Source organism: Cyrtonyx montezumae, unplaced genomic scaffold (genome assembly GCF_038088225.1).
Source record: "Cyrtonyx montezumae isolate F1298 unplaced genomic scaffold, pur_monq_1.0 scaffold_8, whole genome shotgun sequence".
Classification (NCBI taxonomy): Eukaryota; Metazoa; Chordata; class Aves; order Galliformes; family Odontophoridae; genus Cyrtonyx; species Cyrtonyx montezumae.
The window spans coordinates 39,337,790-39,364,681 of NW_027072089.1; the positions used below are offsets into that span (position 1 = coordinate 39,337,790).

Consider the following 26,892-nt stretch of genomic DNA (forward strand, 5'->3'; position numbering starts at 1 on the left):
ATCCCGTCTCTCCATGAACTTCAATTTTCCCCAGAGATCTCATTTGTAACTACAAAAAAATCCCAGAAGCAAATGGAAGAATGGGTTTCTCATCAAATACTAAAGCATCAACAGTTGTCTTAGAGACCTCTTAGTGATGTCGTCTCTGGCATTACAACTACTGCCCTGATGTGGGAATTTTACGAGCTTGTCAAAGACTCTTATTTTGCCAGTAGTTCCAAAATTGTTGCTCACAGAGCAGTTACTGGAAGTGAAGGGGAGGGGATCTGGGGTGATTTGTGGTAGGGTTACAGGAAGGAAAAGTGTGCTACTATGCAAAGTAGCAACAACACTGTCCCTGAAAGGGAAGTTGGAATAAAGAGGCAGACAAAACTGATCTGACTTTTCAGCACGGTCACATAAGACAATTCAGTATATGGGAAGCTCATGCTGAAGAAAGGATTTCTTTAATTAGCGCATTTCAGAGCAGCTCAAAGCTCACAGAGCTTAGAGAGAGAGACAAAAAAAATCCTGTACGAAAGGGAAGCAATTAACCTAGCAGAGCCATTGAAGCTTTCATGCAGTACATGTAATTTCATCTTTTTTTTTTCATCAGAACCTCAGAAGTAGCTCCTGCTTTAATGGCAAAATAGACACCGATTAAAATCATTGCTAGGGTAGGAGTAAAAACAGAAGGGAACGCACAGAACACTGCCATTTACAGATCTTTTTCTGCTCTATAATCCGATGACCAATCTCATTTTTCTCTCCTCATAGACTCGCACAAGCATACAGGCTTTTATTTTGTTCTCTGTTCTAAAATTCTTACTCAAAAGACAATTCAGAAGCCCAAACAACTTAAAAACCTGAAATCCCAAACGCTTTGGAAAACTAACACAACAGAGCCCCCTATCATGAGAAGGCAGGACTGCTCGCGGAGCAAGAGCCTACACTGAAACTTATTTGAATGAACTTGACCCAGCTTGGCTTCAGGCCAGTGCTCAACGTCACTAAATGACTTAACAGAACACAGTGTTCCTGGCACAGGCACAAAAATGTGTTGAAATCCATGCCGAGGAAAGAAAAAAAACTCAGTATGTTTCAAATTAATAAAGGAAAATGGTAATAAAAAGATAATAAACACAAAGACAGCATTAGATGTATTTTAAAATACCTCAGCTGCTTTTCCCTCCCAGTTTAATGTTATCTTTTGGTATTCCCTCATTTACCAGAAGCTAAGCGTATGGACAGTTCTCGCCGTGCCAAGCCCTTCCCTGTCTAAATCCCAGCCTACGCGCTCTCCCTCTCACCTCTCCCAGTGCTGTACCTGGAAAATTCCAGCACACCTTTCACAGCTAGCAAAGGACGGGAGTGACAAGTTATAAAGCCAGAGCTGCTCATGACTCACTTCCTCTCCAAAGCTTCAAGTACAGGCGACACTGTAGGTATCTCATGCAATGCTTCTATTCAGGATAATAAAGTTATGTCATTCTCACAGGGATTAGGCTAATGCTCTGTCATGGGATGAAAAGCAAGCAAGTAGAAGGATGGGGAAAATAAACTTGGTGAACCATGAACTTGGTGTACTTCCTCTATATAACATAAAGAAAAGCTCAATACTATCCATATTTCCTCTCTCTCTCTTCCTCTGCTCCTCCTCCTCTCCAAAACCTAGTATCAAGACCCATCTCCTCTTCCCTTCCAATACCCCTTCTGTCTCATACTGCTCCTTCCATGAACGATCCAGGTATTTGATACACACAGATGCAAAATAAAAACCAGCTCACCAGAAAGGCAGAGAAAGCATTCCACAGACACCTCCTCAGGGCCCATTCCTAACATCTGTGACCCCATCAATGTCCTGACAGCACAAGCCTGCAACAGCACCTTCCAGCTGAGCCATAAGTCACAACAGCAGAAAGATGGATCTGGATTCGTCCTCAGAATGTCCTGCACACACACCCTCAGCCTAGCATGAGTCCAAAGAGACAGACCCACAGGAGATGGCAATGCGAACACGCAGCCTACCTGGGCTGTCCACTCAAGGTGCTTTCAACATTTGAGTACAAACCTGAAAAGCAGTTAATAGCTGGTGCTGTGCCCCACCACCCTTTATTAACCCGCTGAAAAAGGGCAACATTCTTGCTTTCCTACAGGTCCTCTAGTAAACAGAAGCCAGACATGCTTCAAGGAGATGACCCATGTCTCTGGCAAGCTGCTCCAACATCAGGGGTATATGTGAGGGCTGCAGTGATTTTCGTCTTTCTTTACTACACACTGCTACAACTACATGAACTACTAAACAAACAAATCTGATAAGCAAAGAGACAATAAAACTTGTATAAGAAGTTTCTGGGTCCCTGCTTAGTATCATAGAAAAGCCTTTCAGAAGTCCTTTTCTTTGAACCAGAATCTTATTTGTGACTTACAAATTATATTTCGTTAGCTATAATTCTGGTTGGGATGTCTACTTTAGTGTCTGAAAGATGAAAAAAGAAAGAAGTTATGTCCTTGATGTTTTGCAGTTGTATTTTTTTTATGTTCAAAGCACCATTTTCTAAATAACTGCATCCCAAAGTAAACAAAAATCTAGAAAAGCATGAAAAATACAGTTCTTGAACCATTTTCCCTTAACTCTTATGCAGGACATACATGCTAAAGAAAAATTCACACATGGCAGAAAAACAACCAGATGCTGACCAGGACAAAGAAAGGCAGTAAAAGAATGAATAATTTAAAAGCACCCTATAAACATCTAACCATCATTTGACAGGGCCAAATGTTAGTGAAAATCTCCACAGAATAAGAGAAGCCACAGTAGACATAATTCCCCATCTCTCATTTTTATGCCAGTTCTACTGCAGAATGAAGAGGGCAACTGAAGTAGTATTCTGAGTGAATTCAGACTTAAATTAGAGGGAAGGAAGGCATTTAAATAAGAAATATGCAGATGGCTGATGACACAAATGACAGGGAATTAATATCAAGAAAGGTAAAATAAATTACCAACAACGTGCCTTGACTCGATTTAAAAATCCCCAGGGAAGGCACAGAAAGAACTCAAGATTTATTTAACAAAGATGAACACCGTACACGTTTGATGTCAGAACAGTTACTTTCCCATTCCCCTCCAAGCACATCCAGAACCACCACCTTGCAGTGGAGATGGGGAAGGTTTTCACACAGGAGGGGAGCTCCACAGCAGTCCCATGTTTACAACGAGTTTACTGCGTTGTCAAGGAGAGAATAGAGCAGCAATCCCTACACGACACAATTTGAATACACACAAGTTTGTCACAAAATTACAGACTAGTTCCCTGCCAAATTCTGAAAGCCTGCCCTGATGCCCTTCCCTCTCTCCTAATTGGGCTTGGCAAGGAGTCCCGAGATACTGTTAAATCTGAAAGTTTGCTCGAGAACCAGATCCACAGGTTAGTTAAGTTTTCTCAAGCCACTCCCAGCTGGCAAGGGGGCAAACCACAGGGAGACTGCCAGCATCTCCAAGGAGGGCAAAGTTGAAGGAAGGATGTGACACATCTACCACAATCACGCAAGCTCCTCGTCTTAATCGCATGCAGCATGGCATGCAACCTCTAAGCAAATGCACGAGGACATCAGCTCAAAAAACGTGACACTGATTTTTGATTTTGTTAAACTAAATATTCAATTAAGTTGCTTCTTCCTACACCCTTCAAGACTATGAATGGGATGTTCAGGAAAAAAGCTGAGACTTCCTCATTTAGAAGGTGAAGTAACAAGTCCTCTTATTTTGCATCAGGACACAAAAGCCAGCAAGGCCTGTGTTCCACTGCCTTTCTCCTCAACCACCTCATCTCTCTGGAACATTAAATATTTCAGTTTGTTAAAGAGTGGAATATTTTCATTAGTGGTTGAGAGATTCTCAAACGACTGGATGCAATTTGCTTAGCTAGGACCAAAGGCAGAGTAACACGTTCCTTGATTTCAGCACATACTGTTTGAATCCAAGCTTTAAATTGCACCATGCTTTTTATGTTTTTATTTAACACACAAAAGAAGATCTGACCTATCCACCAATAACTTTAACAGCAAAGCCCCACTTTCAAAGCACAGTTGAGTGCTGAGCCACAAATGCCTCTCACATCATTTTCAGCTGTAAACACTGGAAAGTAACAACAGCAGAAGGCTACAGCCACAGTTACATACCTGCCAGGTATGAAATAACTAAAGTGAGGAATACATTTTCTTAAATACAATATTGTTTATCAGTTTAAAGGGAAGAATAGACTAATGGCTCACTCTTCTTAAAAACAAAGGTTAATGAGGCTCAGATCCTCAACAAGAGCAGCAATTCCTTCTTGCTCTGTAAACCCATCAATGCATTCTTTTGAGAGTTGGGCCATTTCATAATAATAAAGCAAAGAGCACCTACTGGATTTACAGTAATGTTGCAGAACTTGACAATAACATGTTTGCTTACTTTCTCCTCCCCCATTTTAAAACAGTTTAAATATCCCTTTATGGGGTCAGAGAAAAGAATCCAGGGCAGACCCACAGCAGCAGGGAGACGTAAGTGCAGAAGCAGCCCAGAAATCTGACTTCAGAGGAGCAGGAAGCACAGCATCACATGAGATACAATCACAACCAAGTGCAACCAGGATAATGCCAGAATTAGGTTTGCATTGCATATGCTACTGTCTGGAACAATGGAAGTCAAAGCATTTTAATTCTATTATTCTTTTAAACCACGCAAATTGTTTGCCCTCATAATGCTTTGGTCCAGCAATGATTTACTACTAGATGAAAAGCACAGCAAACAGGTGAAAAAAACAGCCATTTATGGGAGAACTCAACAGCATTCGTGGTCTATGGTTACAATAAAGGCCGACAAATTGCATCTGACCGCACACAGACAACTAGACCTTTCAATTTATTACATAAGTTTATACCATTTGCAGAGAAGGGGACAATGTGCATTGCCAGCTAAGCACAGGGTAGTAATTCTAGACTGTTTAAAAACTCAGGGTTGAGGGAGTAGGTGGTGTTTGTTGTAGGTTTTGTCTTTTGTTTCCCCTCCCCCCCTCAAAACCAGCACAGGCTGCCTTATTTTCTTAAGCCAACAGACAGACAGACACACATAGTAACGAGCGCATTTCAACCCCAGCAGTGCCACAATAGAACAGATCAGGCCTCTGGATTCTGTGTAGACTTCCACAGCGCTATAACAAATTTGATAACAAATCTTAAAATTTCAGTTCTTCAGTCATAATTTCATTCTCATTTTAATTAATTCCTCTATGTCTCACCATATGACTTCACATTCACCTTATGCCTTCGTATCATTAGTTTGCTTTCATCTACCCTCTGTATGTTTGGAGTTCTAGAAAGCATTCGTCTCCCGTAGTATTTCCACTCTTTACAGCACTACATAGTTAAGCACAAAGCAAAACCCAATTCCTTTCCAATTCTTTCCAGCACTGTTTGCTTACACTTCTTCACAATCAATCTGATTTAGCAAAAATTTAAGCATTATTCCTTTTAGAAACAGAATATATCAGGATTGAAGTCTGTCAGGGAGACACTGAGGCATCAGGTATGCTTATGTTAGTGAAACTGAAACTTCAACCTATCAGATCCACTCTGCATTTTAGATATAAACAGTGAACCAGAACTTCCTTTTCCTTTAATCCCATAAATATTGGCAGAAGGCCATGTAAGATAATATGCTAACCAGACTCTGGAAGCTGATGACTTAAATGTTCAATAAAACAGCAATTAAAAAGTTGTGGAGCTCAAGGAAAAAAAAAATAATGGCAAGAATGAATCAAATCACAGCCTTGCTGAAATCAGTATCCTACCTGTAGCCTGAGACACAAAGAGAAGAACAAGTACAAAACACATTAACATTTCCTCCCTGGTATGGTCTCTCCTAGTGAATGGATTTGTACTCATCAGCAATACCAGAACTTCCTAAGGTAGCGCCATCCACTTGCTAGCCCAATAGACCTCTTTCCCCAGAAAAGTATCCAACCACATCTTAAACTGAACTGCAGAAGTCTGGTGGAAAGCAAACCACCAGAAGTTGCTTTTCTTCCAGCAGAACTCCACAGTACTATTAGCATTTGGGTATCTCCTTTAAAAGATTTCATTCATTTGTCCCAGTTCACAAAGAAAAACCCAAAAAACAACCCAACACAACCACAAGCTACATTACTATTCCCTTCTCTTTAAATGTGGAGTGCAGATCTGCTAAGAGGCAGAGCACCAACTGACTGCAAAGCTCAAAAATTCGATCCATTTGCTGTTTTCACATTTTTGAGATGCCTGGTAACAAAGCAACAAGAATTAGCATTTGGTGGTTCCTCAAATCAATCCTCCCTGCTCAAAATGCAGAAAATAAACAACCATATGTATCACCAGCAGTTTTACTTTTTCTGTTTTGCTATGACAGTACGGATTATGTCTGTGCCAGGGCTGAATGTGTACATTATTACTTCTGACTGTTCAGAGTGTCTGGAGCACGGAAGACAAAACTTCCACCACTGCTATCCAAAATGGTTTACAAAGTAATTGGTGGCAATTAAATAACAGCTGAGTAGCATCAAAGAAGATGCATGCAATTCACAGGCAGAGAATTTAAGAATTTTTGCCTTTTCACAACCAAATTTTTGAAGCCATAATATATAAGCAAGTCTTGCATTAACCCACAACTTAAAAAAGCAGAAATGCCAATTTGATTTGAGATAGGTTCAAGGTAGTCGCTAGGTTATAGAAACAGTAAAAAGTGATGGAAGGTATTTTAAAACATTCCTGTCTTACTTCATTATTTCAATCTGATAAGCAACTTGCACAGCACAAGTGTGGTGTAAAAGTTATGTTACCTTTTAAGACTGTGTAAAACCACATTTTAAATTTCCCCTTCATTATTTCTTCCACTGAGCTTCCAATGCAGCCCTGCTATGATGTTAACTTAAATACCTCCAAGTTTTCTGTACACATAATGGGAACCAAGCAGGTATGTACAATATTTTTCACGTAGCAATGAATCAACTCATCAACTAAAGTGGTTAGTACTAAGTTTTTAAATATAAAATGCTCTTACAGAAGAAAAAAGCAACCACAATCTCTTATGTCACAAGTTATATAAACCACAATGTATGCTACAAGTGTAGCTCTACTGCTTGCATAGGGAAAAAAATGCAGAAAACATGTCAAGTGCATCTAAAGGTTGAAAATAGATGAACTTCAACATGGTCTTTTTTCCCCTCTCTCCAGATTTGTTTATTGTAAAAACAACAGTTTTGTATTTGTTTAATGAGCTAAACAGCAGGTTAAGATTGTCAGCTTATTTTAAAGTACAGGAATGGTAATTATTATTTTTTTCCTTGTCCTAATTTTGTACTAATATTCTAACCCTTTGAAAAACTGACACATTGACATTTTTCAATTTCTCTCACAAATTACACAAGCATAATACATCTTCTTTACCTCCTCTTCCAATAACTACAGGCTCATGACAAACCTCCCTACTGCAGAGTTGTCTTGACATCTTCTGTTTAAAGTAGTACATAAACCATATAAACATGTATCCTTTCAACCACAACTATCTCACATTGTAAGAGTGATTCCAATAAGTCCTGTAAAGGAACAGCACAGTAGCTGAAATTTCACTGCTAGTGAAGTTTCCCAGTATAAAGCTATATACAATATGGTTTTACTAGTAGTTCTTAACATTACTGTCCATAATATCTCTTTATTCCAAACACGTCAGCAAAGCACAACAGAATGCTATGAAATTCAGTGCTTTATCTACAATTTTCACAACCAAAAATCCTTTTTTCCCCTGATTCTCTCAAACACAATGCATTATTAGATTAGGGTATCCAATTCCCAAGTGCTTGAAGACTATGAACTTAATTTGGTCCAAAAAAAGGATAGAGTGAAGTACTGGAGCATAAATCTCTCAATGTCTATCAGCAGAAAACCTCCTTTTCCCCCCAGCACGATGTTTAATACAGTCATACACTTTTTCCTGGTACTACTGTAACTTAGGACCCAAGCTAGATGAATGCTCAGTATAATAAACCTGTGCCATCTGCTCATGAATAACACATTCATTTATTACTTCAGAGAGTTATGTACCTACTTCCAGCTTTATTCCACATCACCATACATTCATGCATCCACACGCATGCTCCAAAGTTATCCTGTTAACTTCAGAAAGTTCAGTATTGTGGATTTATATTTTTTTCTTACACTGCTACACATATTGTTTACTCATTCCAGAAGATTCTGAAGAGTTTTATATCTTGAATATTCTAGAAAAAGCGCTATCTTCAGAATATATCAGACTCAGAATGCAACTCAGCAACACTTCCTTTTAAGTTTCACAATTCTTAAATATACTTCAACAAATACATGCTTTAAAATAAATGCCTTGGCTCTGCCACAATTAGTCAAAAAAAAAAAAGAAAGACTTCAATTGAGGAAAATAAATCCTTACCTTTGCACTTCTTTCTCATCCAATTAATTAAGTCAATAAAACAGTCTGCAAGGCCTGTTACCAGCTCACTTCAGGGAAGGCAAATGCTTCTCTAGGCAAGTCTGAATACAGCCACCACTCTCTACAGAATCTACACTGCTTTATAAACTCCTTTCCATCTCTATGTCTGTTTGGAAAGGTTTACTAAAAATGGGAATCAAACATAAACCAAACTATACAAAAAAAAAGATGGCAGAAGCCACATGGAGGAGCAGGTGATACAGAGAGAGCTGCAAAAGATACTTAATGTGTTGAACCAAAAGAATACTGATTTGCATTATTGTTTTTCAACATGTCTTCTCAGCTACACTACAGAAGAGGACAAAATTCATACACATGAAAAGCCCACAGCATACAAACATGGGAACAGCTGCAGGGGAATCTACCTGGAACAGTTCTAGCCCTTTACTGTGTTTCTGACAGGGATTGATGTCAGATGGTTAAGGAAGAGCTTAAAACAGGACAAGCATGTGGCAATACCACCACACAGCCTTCCTTCTTCCAGTCTGTGGCTTCAACTAGAGGCAAGAACTTCGTATTTAATCCCTAACAGATTTCTTTCACAATAAACTTCATCCAACTAGTTTTGAATCCATATAACCTTTCAGCATTCACATCACTCTATGGCATAGAGCTTTGAAGCTCAAGCTCATGAATGAGCCAACCCACTAGTTCCACCTGATGCCGCCTAGCTCTGTACAGCAGCTACTCACTTCATTTACTAGATAGTCATTATTCAGGGGTTTCTTTAGTGCCCTCTCCAAAGCAATCCCCTTCAGGCTGAAGGTTTTATTACTCCAGACTTCTCATGCAGAAAAGATTTCATATACCTGATCACTATTACCAAATTCCTCTGAACCTCTCCTATTTCCACTACTTCTTTTAAAAAAAATAAGTAAATAAATAAAAGAGAGAAGCAGAACTACTACCCCCCAACACAGCTGATGGGGAAACTTAGCAGATTTTTTTTTTTTTAAGTTGAACAATTTTTTTTTAAGGCAACTTTTCTGAGCATCTAAACTTCAACAAAAAACCTTATCGTTTTTTCATCCATGATCACTATACATGAATCTGTTCTCCCCATAGTGTTCACCTCCACATACAGACTGCTTCAGTCTGCTTTCTTCACTTAACTTCCCTATGCACAGGAAATGAACCATGAAAGGGTCTGCAAAACTCAAGTCATTTCCTTTCAGAGAAGCATCAAACCTCGCAACAGCCCCATTAGGATACATACCAAGCAAGAAACAGGGCTTTTCTGTACTAATGTAATGATGAGAATGAGACACATAGAGGAACAAAAGAAAATCGTGTGCAGAATACTGGAAGCTGCAACAACATCACTGACTTGGCAAAGTACCTGATGTGAGGAGCTGCCATAGCCGCCCCTTTTTGAAGGGTTGCTACCAGATGAGAGTACCTGTTGATGCAAAACTAAATGGTTGTATTAGGCAAGAGAGAGACCTGGTGAACTGAGACTGAGCAACAGTCAGGTGAGGGTGAATGGGGACAAGCGAATGAAATAGTGACAGAGTTGGGAAGAGACTGAGTGGGTGTAGAATGACTGGGACTGAGTCAAAAAGCAGGCCCACTGTGTTGGGATTGAGCAGTGAACAAAGGGTGAGGTTCAGCATCTCCTTGTGTTCAATAGCTGCAGATTAAAAGGTTGACTTGAAGTTGTGAGGAGTGGTAGGAGACATTTTTAAGAAGTTATCCTTTCACTCATACCATTTATGAGTGAATAATCACTTTATTTTGGTGGAGTTACTTCACCTGAAGGCTTTCAAGAAACATGTAGATGCGGCACTGAGGGACGCGGGTTAGTGGACATGGTGCCAGTTCAGTAGTCAAACTAGATGATCTTTATAGTCTTTCCCAGCCTCATGATTCTATGAGTATATATTTTCAAAGAGACAGAGACTGAGGTCAAAGATGAAACTATCAATCACAGCTGCTGGTCCTGGTCTGAAGGCAAAGAGTGACACATTAAAGAGAAAAATTGTGGGAGCAGATGATATGCAGCTGGACTATCTGTAGAGAGTGTGCTGATTCCTGCAGAGTAGGTAAAGTCTTCTATCATTTTAGGAATTTGGAGTTGCAGCCCATCTCTTGTCTACAGAAAGGGTTAATCAGTCACCAGGGTTATTAGGCTGGAACACAAGTGTCCTGATAACAAAAGAACTGTAAATCTGAATAGTCATCTACAGATGATTCAGACATTTGTCTAGAAACTGTTTATCACAAAGCAAGAACAACAGAACATGACACAAACCCTGCCAAACTGGCTATGAGAAACATGAGGACCTCACCCCACCCCAGTACAATTTCATTGTCCCCAGAAAAGCCAACCTCTCTCTGAAGTTCCCACTTCAACGTTTCTTAAACACTATAAACATTCCCAGATTATTATATTTGTTCTGATCTCATTTACTCCTTATCTATCCAACACGCTTCCACACTGTGGTAGGAGCCAGGAATGAATGTCCTGTTCCCCCATTCCATACCACAAAACTGCATTCTCTCCAATCAAAAGACACAGCAGCATGAATAGTAATAATAAAACTGAAAAAAAAACCTACATAATTGCATTCTACCACGCAGGGAAAAAAAGCAAAGAGATGCACAACATCTTCATCCATTAATGCACGAAAAACACAAACAGCCACTGGGGCTTTTAACTGTTTCTAGACTTCAGTTTCCTGTATTTTCCAAAGTATTCTAGATTTATTTTCAGATCTTCAACATCCAAGAGATTTTATCAGAAGCTCCTTTTACAAGAACAGTTCAGTTTTTGTGAAAAGTGGAAAATAAACCCCAAAGTTAACATCTAAATAAAGGAATAACTGGATAATTTTGATAGACCTCATGGTTGACTTATTCTATAAGTAACTGGACAATTCTGGTCATGTAGCACCTTATTTTTCCTTAATTGTCATTCCATACACAGCATTACACTAGATTTTTTTAAGCTAGACATTCACCTAACTTTCTTGTACTGATGTGATGAGCTCCTAAATCAACAAGGTTCAGCTTATGAACAAATGCGAGCTGTGAAAGCACAATGTACCTTAAATGGACAAAAGCTGTTTTCTTCCCCATTGGACGCAAGAAGCATACCTGGTGGTAATAGAGTGGTTTTACTTTCTCTGATGCACTTGCTCCTTCATCTAATGCAATGTTTTGGCACAATGGGTAACAGAAAAGGTCGTGGAAACAGAATAAAATTACTTTTCAAGACAAAGTAACAACCCACACGACAGATTAAAACAAAGGGATTCAATAAAGGAGTTAATTGAATTCTAAAAGATATTAGATGTAGATATTAAATTCAGTTTGCAGTACAGAGACCACTTTTTGCAGATGGAAACAAAATTAAACGCGTTAGTCAACCTACTTTATTATTATTTCTTTCTAGAACTACAGTCTAGTTATCAGAACAGACAACTAAGACTGATCCACTACAATTTTATTCTACTACAATTTTTTTTCCCCCCACAATTTTCCTTAGATGGGATTTCAAACAAATTCAAACTAACCTCCCATCTAGCCTGAGGCCTCCCAAGACACATTAGTTAAAAATTAGTTAGGAAGAAAAGTTTATACAAAACAAAAAAAAACAGCAGCTTTCTCACTGCCTTCATGGATCTTCGCAGAGCTCAAAACTACTAGCAAATTGTCCATAATGGCAAACAGTCTTATCAGAGGTAGGAGACGGGTAAGACAAAGGCCTTCAGACTCCTACTAATGTTAGCTCTCCTGTCTTCCTCTGCTTCCAGAAGACAGCAGTGTACTCTCACATCTTTCCTACAGCCACCTCTAGTGCAAGCACCAGTCAGACTACAAAAGGGAGATGTGTGAGACACTTCCTTTACTTCACCTCCTGAAAGTGAAATCAGGACCCTGACGGCAAACATCTACCTCCTTGCTTCTCCCTAAATGCTCCTGAAGACTCTGCAATGCTCTTGACAGTCTCAGTGCGGAGTGATACCAGGCTTGAAAAAACCCAGATCCCTCCCACGGAATGCAGCCACAGGAAAACCACCGCAGGCCACTGCAGTCTTCTTTAAGAAAGAAGGGAATACAGTAAAGAAGAGGAGCATTTGATACACATAGGCAGAGATAGCAAAGCTGTCAGCTACACTTAAAATTGTTGCTCTCCAGAGCTATGCAGGAAAGAATACACTGCTCAGCTGAAGCCCTAACTTAAACAAAGCGGAGGAGTTGGATTAGCATACACGAACAGCCCAGTGTTTGAAGCAACATAAAAACACAGACTTGGAATGACAGCACAGGCAGCAGGGTCTGAAGTCTGTTTATGTCACTGTGGTAACTTCTGCAGTTCATCACATTTTGTACACCCAGGATGTGGTATACAGGACTCTTTTATACTTGGTTAAGAAGGCACACAGGGAATTTCACAAACTAAACCCAAAGTAGTCCTGCTGCTTCAGGGACACTCTGGCTTACCTACAAGAGCACACACATATGGCAGCACACAAGTATGTCACAGTTGTGACAAAAAAAGCTTCCTGCAAAATGGATATCACAGGCCTTCAACATTTTCACACCACAGAAAAGGCACTTAGAACCAAGTCACTCCAAAGGCTGACTGCATCATTCCTAAGGAAGATAGTGAGCCAAATCAGCTAAACTGATATTTGAACTCTTATCTCCTGGACTATAAAGGAAATTCTTCCCAAGATACTTTAAACCATTAAAGCAAGGAACATTTGAACCAGCCATCTATCAGCTTAACTAATACCTGACTGATCCTGATTTTAAATTAATGGGGTCACTGATTAACTGAAGACTTAGAAACTAGTCATAACACCAATAGTCACAGCTCAACCATTAACATGCAGTTTTCTATTCTGATAATCCGCAAATAACTGAAACAGAATGTTGAGAGTGGAACTCTTGGCTTTGATTATGGAAAAAGATTTTGAGGTTTCTTTTCCAGATGAGGAGATGTAGAGCAGAAAGCAGCTGGCATACCTCTTCAGCTTCATCCAGTAGCCCAGGCATAAATCACTTATATGAACTCAAAGGGCATTTGTTCCTTCACTACTACTGACTTGAAGTCTTGACTAATATGTTGTACTAGAAGGTCCACACAAAGAGACCAGTTCTACTCAGAAAAGCAAGGTTCACTTTTTTTTTTTTTTGGGGGGGGGGGAGTAGGGGGAGAAGGGTATGAACAGAGGAGAGAGGCAGGGAAGGAAGATGGACACTGCCCAGACTGGCTGTGCAAAAACCATTCTTAAAGAGTTTTCCAATATTCCACTGGATAAAGGCACTAAGCAACCTTGTCTAGCCTTGCACCTAAGCCTGCTTTGAGCAGCTTGAACTAAGAGACATTCTGAAATCTATTGTAACTTAAATTATTTCACAAACTATACATTTAGAAGTCACAGTAAGCTTGTGTGTTTCTTGTAAATACTCCAGCAGACTTCCTTAGTAATGGACTTACAAAAATAATTGCTTGAAACAATACAGTCACATCATCCTTCATCAGTGTTAAGTCATCAGTCTGACAGATGACACAAATTCCATTTGCCCTAATAACGATTCCCTACTTCGAAATAACCTATTTTAAATTCTGTTACACAACAATAGATCTAGACTTGATTTTAATTTCTGAGCCAGTAATAGCTTAATTACCATTGGAATAGATCAAGAGAGCAAGGACATAAAAGCAGGGCCAGAAACATGAACAAAATCTTGGCCATGCACATCTTCATCAATGACCTTGATGAGGGGATAGAATCTACCCTCAGCAAGTTTGCTGATAATACAAAGCTGGGAGGAATGGCTGACACTCTGTAAGGCTGTGCTGCCATTCAGCAAGACCTGGACAGGCTGGAGTGTTGGGCAGAGAGGAATCAGATGAGTTTAACAAGAGCAAGTGTAGTCTTGCACGTAGGGAGAAATAACTGCACACACCAGTAACAGGTTGGGGGATGACCTGCTGAAGAGGAGCTCTGAGGAGAGGGATCTAGGTGTCCTGGAGGATGACAGGCTGGCCATGAGCCAGCAGTGTGCCCTGTTGGCCAAGAAGGACAATGGGATCCTGGGGTGCATTAAAAGGAACGCGGCCAGCAGGTTGAGGGAGGTGATCCTACCCCTCTACACTGCCCTGGTGAGGCCTCATCACCTGGAGTATTGTGTCCAGTTCTGGGCTCCCCGGTACAAAAAAGACAGGGATCTTGGAAGAGTCCAGCGGAGGGCCACAAAGACAATAAAGGGTGTGGAACACCTCCCCTATGAGGAAAGGCTGAGACACCTGGGTCTGTTCTGCCTTGAAAAAAGAAGACTCAGAGTGGATCTGATCCATGTCTATAAATATCTAAGGAGTAGGAGGCAAAGGGACGAGGCTGGACAATTCTCTGCAGTGTGTGGAGATAGAACGTGGGGAAATGGCCACAAACTGAGGTATAGGAAGTTCCACACAAATGTGTGTGCTGCTTTGGGAGGGGGAGGTTGGACTAGATGATCTCTAGAGGTCCCTTCCAACCTCTACAATTCTGTGATGCTTCCACACACTTAAATAAGCTCTTCAAAATATTATGTTGAACTCCCCCATTTAACACTGCAAAGGAAGAGAGACCTTTAAGAAAAACAAAACATTAGGACAGCAAGAAATAAACATACTTAATTGATTGGCCACAATTTTGAGAGATGGAAAGTCCTCAGATTGGAGCACAAGCCTTATGGGGGGAGCAGCTGAGGGAACTGGGATTGCTTAGTTTGGAACAAGGGAGGCTGAGGATATCTTACAGCTCTCTACAACTCCCTTAAAGGAGGTTGCGGAGAGGTAGAGGTTGGTCTCTTCTCCCACATAACTAGCAACAGGATGAGAAGAAAAGGCCTCAAGTTGTACCAGCAGAGGTTCAGATTGAGTGTTAGGAAAAATGCTTTTCTTCAGAAGAGCGGTCAGACACTGGAACAGGCTGACCCAGGGAAGTGGTGGAGTCACCATATCTGGAGGTATCCAAGAAATGTTTAGATGTTGTACTAAGGAACATGGTTTAATGGGGAAATATTGGTGGCGGGTGGATGGTTGGACAGGATGACCTCAAAAGTCTTTTCCAACCTTGGTGGTTCTGTGATTCTATAAAGAATACATCTTATATGTGTATTTATGTGTAACTATCTCAAAAGTAACACCTCAAATAATGCATTCCTTTCACTCAAAAGAAGGAAATTAACTTTTGCACAACTGTACAAAAATCGTATCAGATCTTCAATTATCAATGCACAGAGACTGCAGCACGGAAAGGAATTGAGATCACAGCTGTGATCTCTTTAAAAAGCTTTGAAACAAAATATGCCAGTTCTCTTTAATTGCTTATCATTCAACAAGATACTTCAGGATTATTGCCATTCAATCTATGTTTCAAGAGAACAACCTCTTACATAGGTTTTTAATGGATTTTCAGCCACGTTAGATGTCAAGATTAACAGGCAAGCTTATTAGCCTGTTCTGTGATAAAGTGTCTGCTGTAACCAGCTAAGCTCTATTAAGTGCTGTATAGGAAATGCAGAAGAATGCCTAATTTCTATATTTTAATAATATAAAGGGCAAAAACCATCATTCTAGAATAACTCTCTCGCCTCACATAGAAAGCGAGCCAATCTGGCTACACATCAGAAACAGGTAAAGATGTTTAACACAGGACAAAAAGTCCATACTCCTTAAGACATAGAAATTATACATTCTACAAAATCTACTTTTAGGGATAAAGTTGCAAAATATCTTAAGTAGGAGACTGTGGGAAGTAATGCTTAGCACATTACTTAGCACACAGGGACAAAGTTTCCAGAGTAGGTTGTTTATGGCAGAAAACACAGATTCCCATACAACAGCACTAGAACAGTGGTGTTCCTCAGACATCTATACTGGGACCACTTTTACTTCTTTGTCAGCAACATGGATATGGGATTGAAAGCACTCAGCAGTTTGCCAAGGATGCCAAGCTGAACAGTGCAGCTGATATACTGGAACAAAGAGCTGCCATCTACAGTGACTTGGACAGGCTTGAAAGGTGGGTCCATGTAAAGCTCATGAAGCTCAACAAGGCCAAGCGCAAAGTTCCGCACCCAGGTTAGGTCAATTCCAAGCACAAATACAGGCTGGGCTAAGAATGGACTGGGAGCAGCCCTGAGGAGAAGACTCATGGTTGATGAGAAGCTCAACATGACCCAGCAAAGCATACGTGTACCCCAGAAAGCCAACTGTATCTTCAGCTACATCAAAAGCATTGCCTGTGGCATGGTGACTCTACCACTCCACTCTACTCTTAAGACCCACTCCAACCAGAATACTGCATTTAGCTTTGAGGTCACTAGAATAAGAAGGAGATGAAGCTGTTGGAGTGAGTCCAGAGGGCTGTGAAGAAGATTAGTGGGCTAGAGCACCTCTGCTGTGAAGACAAGCTGAGGAAGTTAGTGCAGTTCAGCCTGGAGAAGAACAGGCTCTGGAGAGACCTCACTGCAGCCTTCTAGTACTTCAAAGGGGCTACAAGAAAGCTGGGGAGGGACTTTATCAGGGATAGAACAAAGGGTAATGGCTTTAAACTGAAATAGTAGATTTAGATTAGACAGTAGGAAGAAGTTCTTTAACCCAGAGGGTAAATGAGGCACTGGTAGAGGCTGCCCAGAGAAGCTGTAGATACCCCATCCCTAGAGGCATCCAAGCCAGGCTGGATTGGGCCCTAAGCAGTCTGACCTTATGGGAGGTATCCGTGATCATAGCAGTGGGTTTAGAACTAATCTTTAAGGTCCCCTACAACACAAGCCATTCTATGAAATTTCACACAATCCATAACATTAAAATATCCATAAATTGCAAATAATTCAAACTTTAATACAAAATGGAACTTAACCTCATAAAGCAAGACATCTGCACAAGTCAAAGTCATCACAACCACATGTTAATGTGTGAGATCAATTAGATAACGCTCTTCTGGAGAACTCAGATGCTGAAAAAATTAACTTCAGTCTTTATTCCAGCAGTGCTGCCTCCAAGCACAACATCAACCCGGCATCCTTCAGACGACTGAGAGCAGAGAAGCTCTCAGAACAGAACCTCCTGGGATCAGGCCTTGCTAGATCTTTGTTCTGCATCACCTTCAGCAAAAATTCAACCAGTTATAGGTCAAACAAAACTTAGTAATTACAAAATAAAACTCCCCCATCCCTTGAAGACATACAAATGAAAGCAAAACGTGACTGCCATATCTTTCACACACTTTTTACCCCCCATAATCCTGAACAGAACCAAAAATTACCTAATAGTTGCTCACCACAAGACTAGACTCAACTTGCCTTCCTCATTCTCTGCCAAGTAGTTTTACACACTGGAGGCAGCTAGCTGTTAAGAAAGATGCTGAATAGGGATTTAAGATGGAACATAGGCTGTAATGAGACTAGTTTTACACCTGACAAGCAGAAGTTTCATCTCTGTATCAATACAATTCTTCCTGCATAGTTAATCATCACTGAACAGAAGTTGTTTCCAAATCAGATCTACTAATATAAAAAGGTGAATAACTATTTTCCCAATATTTCTCAGTAGAAACCTAACATACTCTTACCACACAATACTACAGTAAAGATATTTGGCAGCAGTCCTAAACCTCTAGAACCTCCTGGTATTTGGCATGTGAAGTGGGGCAAAATAAGCGTCAAGGTCTTTTGATTATCCACTCATTTCATTAGGTTCCAGAGATTTGCTAAACACCACAAAGATGATAACAACATTTGGCTTTTTTTCTCCCCTCACCATGAACTATGCCACAAAATTAAGAGGTTTTTTTTAAAGAACGCTCGTACAGTAAATGATCTCCTGTGGGGAGCATTTTGCATTCTCTTGGAACCCTCTCAACTGCTTCTGCTATTTTTCCTACAAAAACAGCATATCCCAAGAAGCAAAGCAAAACAAAGGATGCAAATGACAGTGATCACTGGGGCTCTACCCTCCTGCATACACCAAAATCCCAGAGGAAAGTTCCCTGGTATGGCTGACTACCCATGGAAACCCCCATCGCGTGACACTATGACTGGGAAAGGGAAACCTGCTAAGAGACCCTCCGATCTCCTGTTTACTCAGGGATTCCTGCAGTTAACATAAATACTCTGATTAAGACTAAATAATTTTGTTTCACACATTCACATCTACAAAGCCCTGAGGGCTCACCTCTTACTAATACTGAAGCATCACAAAATCTTTCCAACTCATCTGTCCAACTTTCCTTCTACGCTGGGGTAACTCATACTGATATAATAGAAGCAGAAAGACTTTCTACCACTTGCACAAACCCCAGTCTGTTCCCCCAGGCTTACGCCCTTCACGGCATAAACTCACAACGCGGGCCTGTGGCACCCCCTGGCGGGCACGGAGGGGACAGCTGGGAGCTGCACACCTAGCAGCGCCGGGCCCGGCTAAGCACGACCCTGCACGGGCAGTCCGGCCCCACGCGCGGCGCTCGGCCACCTTGCTGAGGGAACGCTGTCCTCGCGTGGTGACCACCGCCTCTTGTCCTCTCACTGGGCACCTTTAAGGCACAGGTCGCTCTTCTGTTAAAGGTATGGTAAACAGAAGCCTCGCATTCCTCCAAGTTAAGCATCACCAAATAAGAATACACTACAGAATTACAGGAGAAAAACTTCTTTTAAAAGGAAACAGTTCCTCACCTTACAAAGCTCGTTCTCCTCTTTGACAGGTGGAGAATTAAGATTCGTGCAGGAGTCTGAGTCTGATATCTCCAGTGAGCTGTCACCTTTCCCAGATTCATCACATTTATCCGTAGAATCGCCATCCTTCTCCCAGTCAATGAACTCTGATTCATCTAAAGAAAATTTGCAATAACGTGCCTTATTTATTCACATACGACTCAAATATATGAATTTAAGCAGTAAAACATTAATTATCCAAAAGCGCAATACTATTTCCTTGCATATGCTGAACCTGCCTTTATGCTTAACTACTTCATGATCCTGTCCTTCATAAAATCCAAATAAAAGCTTCTAGGAACAAACAGTGGAAGCCTGAGCTGCTGTAGCAGCCTTGCCTACACTCCCTTCAGCAGGTGCAAGTGTCTCAGGGCACAAGCTACTTGCAAGAACAACAGTAGTAGCACGTTCTGTTATGTTCTGTTACAGTGCTACAACAGTTTAAATCACCAGCTTCTTTCACAGAACTTCCTAATTCTGAAGTCACCCAGACAAATAAGCAGAAAGCTCTGGTTTGCCTGTGTGTGAATGCATTTCTGTTCCTAAAAACAAGGAAGCTATATTAAAAATAGTTTAAAATACAGCCATTGGTGACTAGTTTAGCACAAAGAGGTCCCTTGAAACTATGTGGCATGCCACATGCAACTTATGATGTCATTACGAAACCTGAGTTTCATCCTGTCACACTCAGGTTCTAATACTTTATTTCTGAAGATGAACTTCATGTGAAAGGGTGTGCCACTTTTAAAATACTTCCTTAACTATTATCCCCATACTTACAACTGAACATATATGATATGCATACACATATCCATGTACAATACCACAATTAGTGCACAAGATAGCTAATTGAAAAAGGAAAAACAGTTTCCTGTAATAGTGGGGAGTTTTCTTACTCCCCACTGCTTTCAACTTAGTGAACTGCAGATGACAAATGCAGAAGAAATTGGTTTACAACAAACTCAGTCTTCCTAAGGAATGTGCTAAGCCAGAACCACAATATACATAAATCAGTCAGTCCATTCATTCAACACACAGTGCTGTCTGAAAGCTACCAGATACCCAGGATCTGAAGCCTGTCTATAATGCTTCAGGATCCAGCTCAAATAATCACACTGAGAACACTTCTTAAGTTCTAACGCAAATTAAACATTATCCTAATCAACTTGTGTAATAAAGCACACAAGATTTTTTCTGTCTTCAGCTGTACTTCCTTAATCAAAGTCTGCTGTCTGTCACCCCCTGCAACATGAAATAGAAAGCAAGTCCTAGAAACAAAACTCACAGTTGCTTGCACAATACAGCTAGCAGAGAAAACAAGGAATACCGTGTACTGAAATGAAAACTCATGCCACATAAAATGCTATCTGCAGCTGCAAAGCCTGTCACATCTACTCAGTATATATAGAGACAGCAATATCACTAGGAGAACAGAGCAAGCAGAGGAAGGTGTTCACAACACCAGCATGTATGAGCATAGTAAAGGAAATGGTACAAAATGCTACTGTACTCCAAGTGTAATTTTTTTTTTTTTTTACATAGTTTATAAGAGGTTATGCTATAGTCAGCTGATATAGATGGAAAAAGTTCTCCAAATGACTGAAACCCATTTTGGTTAAGTCACATGCTTTTGCCAGAATGATCTCCCAGTATTTTTGAAGCTGACAAAGTTTCTTGACAAATCTGCTTACGTATGAACTTACCTTCATCACTCCTGTCCTCTAACAAAAAACGCCTGCCCTGTGACTTCTCTATTTTGGAACTGAGACTTGTTTTGCTGTGTAACCTTGAAATCGGTATTTTATTTTCATTATCTGAAAAATCACTGCCACTAGAGGTCCAAATTATATCTTCAGCCTCCTTAGAGCTTTCAGCAGCAGATCCTATTAAAGAGAATTGTGAAGTTTTAGACTGTTACAGAAAAACGGTAATGTTAAATTTAAAATCCTAGCATTTCCACATGTGCCCTTTTAAACAGTTTCAATAAAGGCTATCCTCAGATGCAGGGTATGGATTATCTCTGACTTAAGACAAACTCTGCCTTAAAAAAACTTGTGAATCATCTTGCAACACACAAACAGATTCTTCTCAGAAACAGGAAAAGAATGATTTTAAACCCCAGAGGCAGACAAAAGGTACCTAGTAGGTCACTTTATTTTAACCCCAAGAGACAGATCAACAACTACCTGAGCAAGCATAAATACAATGACTGAAGAAATCACTGCCCCCTCTCTCTCCTTTCCTCTGGACTCAAGAAGTGAAAGTGACTCAAAAGTGTGGTGGCAGTCCATAAGTCCTTATCGCGCTCGCTATGCCTACAGTTCTCTTTCAATCACAACACTAAGCAGACTCAGGTACATACAGAATTTTGTCAACATCCTGTGTTCATGGGTTTCTATTTTGCTATCTATTCCTCACATTCACAAAATACCTCGTTTCTTTCATGCCTGCTTGTCTTCTCTAAGATGAAGTGAGAATTATCTCACTCTCAATCTAGACAGATATGGGTTGGTTTTCACTTGTTCCCCTTAACATGGGCAATATTCTGTCCCTGCTAGAATGCATACTATATACTGTATTAGTGATACTCATCTGTCCAAGAGCAATAGCTAAAGCTCTTGCAGTTTTGCAGAACTTGCATTCTAGGTAAAGAGCCCAGTCACAGTAGCATCAAGACTCTCTCATCAAAATTAGATTTTAAGTACAAAAACAGAAGAAAACCAGTACTTTTAGCAGCTTCTGCCTTGATAAGGGGCAAAACAAAGTGGAAGCCTTTTTGACAACACTATGATGACATTGCTGGAACATACCAACTGGGCTTTCAGCAGTTCTTAAGAGTGGTCCATGGTGCTTCTTAGTCTTGGATTTATCATCAGTAGGTCTCGATGGCTAGAAAGAGATCGAACCATCAAAATTATCGTCAAGATTGAGGACAATTTTAACAAGTTGTAATATAGTTGGAACTGTTATTATACAATCATCACAACTTCGCATAGCTTCAGATTTTTCTGTTTCCTACTACACTGCAGTATCATGAGAAAACTAATACAAAAGCTAAATTTTCATAGGTTCATAGGTACATTAGGTTGGAAAGGACCTACAAGATCATCTAGTCTAACCATCCTCCTATCATCATCCCTACCCACTGAATTACTAAATCAAATCCCTTAGCACCTCATCTAAACACTTCTTGAAGAGCGCTAGGGATGGTGCCTCAACCACCTCCCTAGGCAGGCCATTCCAGTGCCTGACCACTCTTTCAGAGAAAAAATGTTTCATTGTTTTCATTGTTGATGAAAATATAAGATTATTGTGACAATGACAAAATTAAATCTGACCTTGTAAAGACCAAGAGCTGCTATTTTCAGCATTAAAATGTCAAAAGTGGGCAGGAGGACCATGCTTGATAAACCATGGCCCTACTGCAATCTTACAGAAAGAAACCTGCTGTGGTCCTGTCCCTATTTTATTAAATGCCACAAATTACATAACACTTTGACTGCCCAGCACCAGAAAGAAACAAAAACAAATCAGTTTAAGATTTTCAGCACAGAGCACTTTCTCACTCAGAGCTGAGTGAACATCTCAACTCATGACCAAGACTAACAACAAAAAAATTAAGCTTAATTTGATATAGAATTCAAAACAGGAGCTGCGAGATCATAAAGCAATATTTTTTCTACAGTGAATTCACTGTGGCAAACAAGCTCTTTAGATCTACCAAGAATTCTTCTAATGCAAACTAAAGTCATTTTGTTCCTTTTTATTTTTAAAGAAGAAACAGCCCCCCAACCCAAATGTTAAATTACTTTTAAATAATACGTTCAGGGACGATGCAAAAAAGGGTGACAATTCAGTCAAGTATGGAAACCATGCTACCAGTTTGCTTTTCTTTCTCACACCTTTAAGCAAAACAACATTTTACCTCCAGCATAGAAGTACTCTGAAAGCCATCCCCACACCTAAGCCAGGCACTGGAAATTGAAGCAGCAGCCACTGATGTCCCAATACTTGATTTTTTCAGCTGTAGGGTAGTCTCATCTGGGAAGGATGTGCACTCTGTATTCCAAAACCGCTTCCTCTGAGAAAAACAAACCCATTAAAAACACTGCATACATAATGTTTATCAAGTAAAAGGTACTTTACCTAGAAATTCCCTTTTTCTAAATACTTCCAAACAAAATATATTTTAAAAGATATGGAACAAGAAAAGTTCTGAAGACCTCCAAGCATTTTTCATGCAACATCACATAGTAACAGTAGCACTAATTACTATAGATAAATTTAATCTTTGACAAGTATGCTTTTTGCTGTTGATCCAAATTCTATGTGTAGTATCTGTTAGCTACCCAACAAAGCTGACTATGCTAAGAGCAACTCAGTAAAATACATCCTAACTAAATAATTCCTTCAAACTCTCATTTAATCTGATTGAATTTGGCATCGTGCAAGAGGTCAGATCAGGCGATCAATATCCAGCACTCCACCAGACAACCAACATCAAAATACCAAGAACCCCAGACAGAACTCTTGTGCAGCTTTAAGAACTGCACTCTCCTCATGTGAAATGTGAAAGCCATTTGAACTATCAGGTAAGCTATGATATCATTTACATCCAGCACTAATTTCATGCAATCGAGTTTTGAAAGCTGTTTGAAAACCAGTTTAAACTGTTACCTGTAAAACTCTCTATCAGTTTACACAAATAAATCGAACTTGAGCATGATAAAGACTTCAGTTCACTCTGCTGCTGAAACATTCTAGAAAACTATGTACCTTCTTGAATATGTTCCTACTTATAATTAAGAACTACACCAAAGTTACATTAATCAGCACATACAGATAGGGGCAAAGAAAGAGGTCACGGGCAGCTTTTGTGACTGATTACATGCTGCCATAACATCTGAGTGCCAGCCATAATGAAAAAGTTATTCCCAAAGAGCATACAGTGAGCAGCACCCTGGTTTGCCCCTCCAGTCAACCGATTCTGCTGCACAGCAAGACTTGAGCAGAACAAACAGGCTTTGCCATTTCCTCTGATGGGAGCTGACCTTGCTAAGAGCCCTTCTTAAAAACCACCGCGGGTACTGATGCTGCAAGAGCAGCTACCAGAAGAGGCCATCTCCACCGAAGACAACCTGCCCCCATAGCTACTCCCACAGATGCATATTTTTAACAGGTACAACCTTGAATCTGATGCAGTACTAAATGAGGAAGTAAAAGGACACAGGCTCAAGAAAGGAGGGACGCTATAGCTTAAATGAGGGTTAATATTATTACACAAAGAATTGAATCTTGTACTCCTCCCAAAAACAATGCTGCCCTAATCCTCCCTTTCCACAGCGCTTAGACACAAAGAACATCGCACTGCCCCCTGGGCGAGCACTTCTGTGCCTACCCAAAAGAAAGCGTGGAGGAGGGAAATTATCACTACAGCATGTCAATGCCCATTTTTTGGTTGTGGCAAAATGCCATAGTAGGCCTTATTCCAGTCAGCTACACTTGCTTCAGCTCCTCACCCCACACCAGGATGATTTCTGCCAGGCTAAGATTTAATAGTAAAGTCAGCAATGCGCCAGTGCTCAAACCCACATAATTATGGGTTATGTTATGTTGGTTTATTAGCAGCATAGCAAAAGGGCCTGAGTCTCCAAGCTCCATCTGAGATGCAGGGAATAGTATCAGGCACCTGTATAATGCCAACAGATTAGTAATCCTGCTGCAGATTACATAAGAATAGCTAGCCAGTAATTTGGATGCAGATTAAAATCTTCTACCACATGATAGAACAGCAGAAAGATAAGAATTTTTTCACTGGGGTACTGCAGTTTGGAAGAATGTACATCTGTGCCAGTAACATCAACACGATTTGCTCACAGGTTTACAATACACAGCTTCTGATGGCCAATTAAAAGCAGAGGCAGTTGCAAACAAATGAAAAAAAGCCACACAAATGCATGCACAAAGTTATGTAAAACAAGCTTTGAAAGGAATTTCTATTGTCAGGAAGTATTTTAAACATAGAACTGAAGAATGACTCTGTCCTGTTCTTCATCCATGTGATCCTTAAAAATCATTAAACCCCTTTTCACTGAGAATCCCTCAGTTTCTCCACACTGTGAATACCAATGGAAGCAAAAAAAGAACACTGCATAAAAGGTAAAGTACACCATGGCACATGAGGTAAGGTCAGCATTGCACAACTGCCACGGTTTTGGAAGGCAGATATAAAAGAGAGCACATACACTGTGTATATATGCATACATGCATACGTTTTAAAAAAGAAAAATACACCATGCAAAATTAATTCAACACGCATAAAATAACTTATGTGCTTATATAAATATAAAGCATGCACATGAAGTAATGAAAAAAATAATAGCACTGCATGTGTCACAGGATTAGAATCAACCCCTCCATACCAAAGGAATCCTTCCCCTGTTACCCCTGCAGTAACTCAGCAAGGCAAAGAGCCAGTGAGCCTCCATTGGGTAGGAGTGTGCAGTGAGGAAAAGGCAGACAGCGACATTTCAATAAATATACACTGACTGCACCACAGACTGCTAAAAGCATAGGCCCAGAGGGCTGGTTTTGATTTTTAACTAGATGGTCCCATCCAGAACATCTCTGCTCAACCAATCCATATATCATTATTTCTGCAAATACTTGTTAAGCAGAGGCACCCTAAATGCAGTCACTGCGACCATATGTTCAGTGTCCACTGACTGCACACAGCCCTTCTCATGCCAGATAACCCTACTTCCTTGACCGTGTGCCAAAAACTAACCCCCACAAAAGCATGACCCAGGGCAGCATCTACAGCATACACCAGCAACATCTCTTTGATGCACTACTTTAACGTATGAAAATAACACAAGGTGAAGGACAAAAAAGGTTTTACTGTATGACTGCTCCTGCTACTGACACGCAGATCCTGAAGTTAGTTGTACCACTTAAGAACAGAAATTATTTCAATGCAATTACTGTATTTTTCTCTAACACAGAGCAGGTGAGATGCTGAAGATTTCGGTTCTTGATTCCAAAGACACTTTTTTAAATTAGAAAAAATTTTTTAAGACACCACAGAATACACAGCAATATCAAACACTGACCAACAGCCATCCTCATCTTCCACCTTCATCTTCACAGTGTTCACATGAAAATGCTCACAAACTAGAATTAAGGAGTTCCAGGCTTTAAGGGCCCAATTTTAAGACAGCATAAAACTAAATTTGACAACAGAAATCTCATTTTCAGCAGAACTCAGCATTCACACCGCTGAACTCCTGAAAGCACAGTTACTGCTTTCAGGGCCTGGGTGGAAACTGAGATTTTCATTTGCTTGAAATATTAAAATATCTTTGCATTTTAAACCTTCAAGTGAGGATTTAAAAAGAGGCTGTGTTATTTCAAGCCAAGGTTATTTATTCTTTTCCCCGTATGAAAACCAGCATGCATCCTTTCCAAAGTCAACTGGGCCAAGAATACCCACAATATTAACTAAGAAGTGCTCTCACCAAGTTGTAATCATTTGCAAAAAATTCTGAGCTGCATAACTACGGTCACAGTGACCTGGCATTCCTCCTTCCAGACTGTTAGCATGGAAGTAAAATATATATATATTTTTTTTTTTTTCTAAAATGCTTCTCCAACTGATG

The 26,892-nt window shown here is 40.2% G+C and overlaps 1 protein-coding gene across 2 annotated transcripts in view; it reads right to left on the reverse strand.

Annotated features, from left to right (window-relative positions):
* SPIDR (scaffold protein involved in DNA repair) overlaps window positions 1-26,892 on the reverse strand; it is a 193,030-nt gene that overhangs the window by 165,101 nt on the left and 1,037 nt on the right. For both annotated transcript variants that reach the window (XM_065751936.1, XM_065751938.1), the window contains exons 2-5: window positions 23,160-23,315; window positions 22,045-22,123; window positions 20,938-21,117; window positions 19,196-19,350 (exon numbers count right to left, since the gene is read on the reverse strand). In XM_065751936.1, coding sequence (XP_065608008.1) covers window positions 19,196-19,350; window positions 20,938-21,117; window positions 22,045-22,123; window positions 23,160-23,315 — 570 coding nt within the window. The remainder of the gene's footprint in view (window positions 1-19,195; window positions 19,351-20,937; window positions 21,118-22,044; window positions 22,124-23,159; window positions 23,316-26,892) is intronic.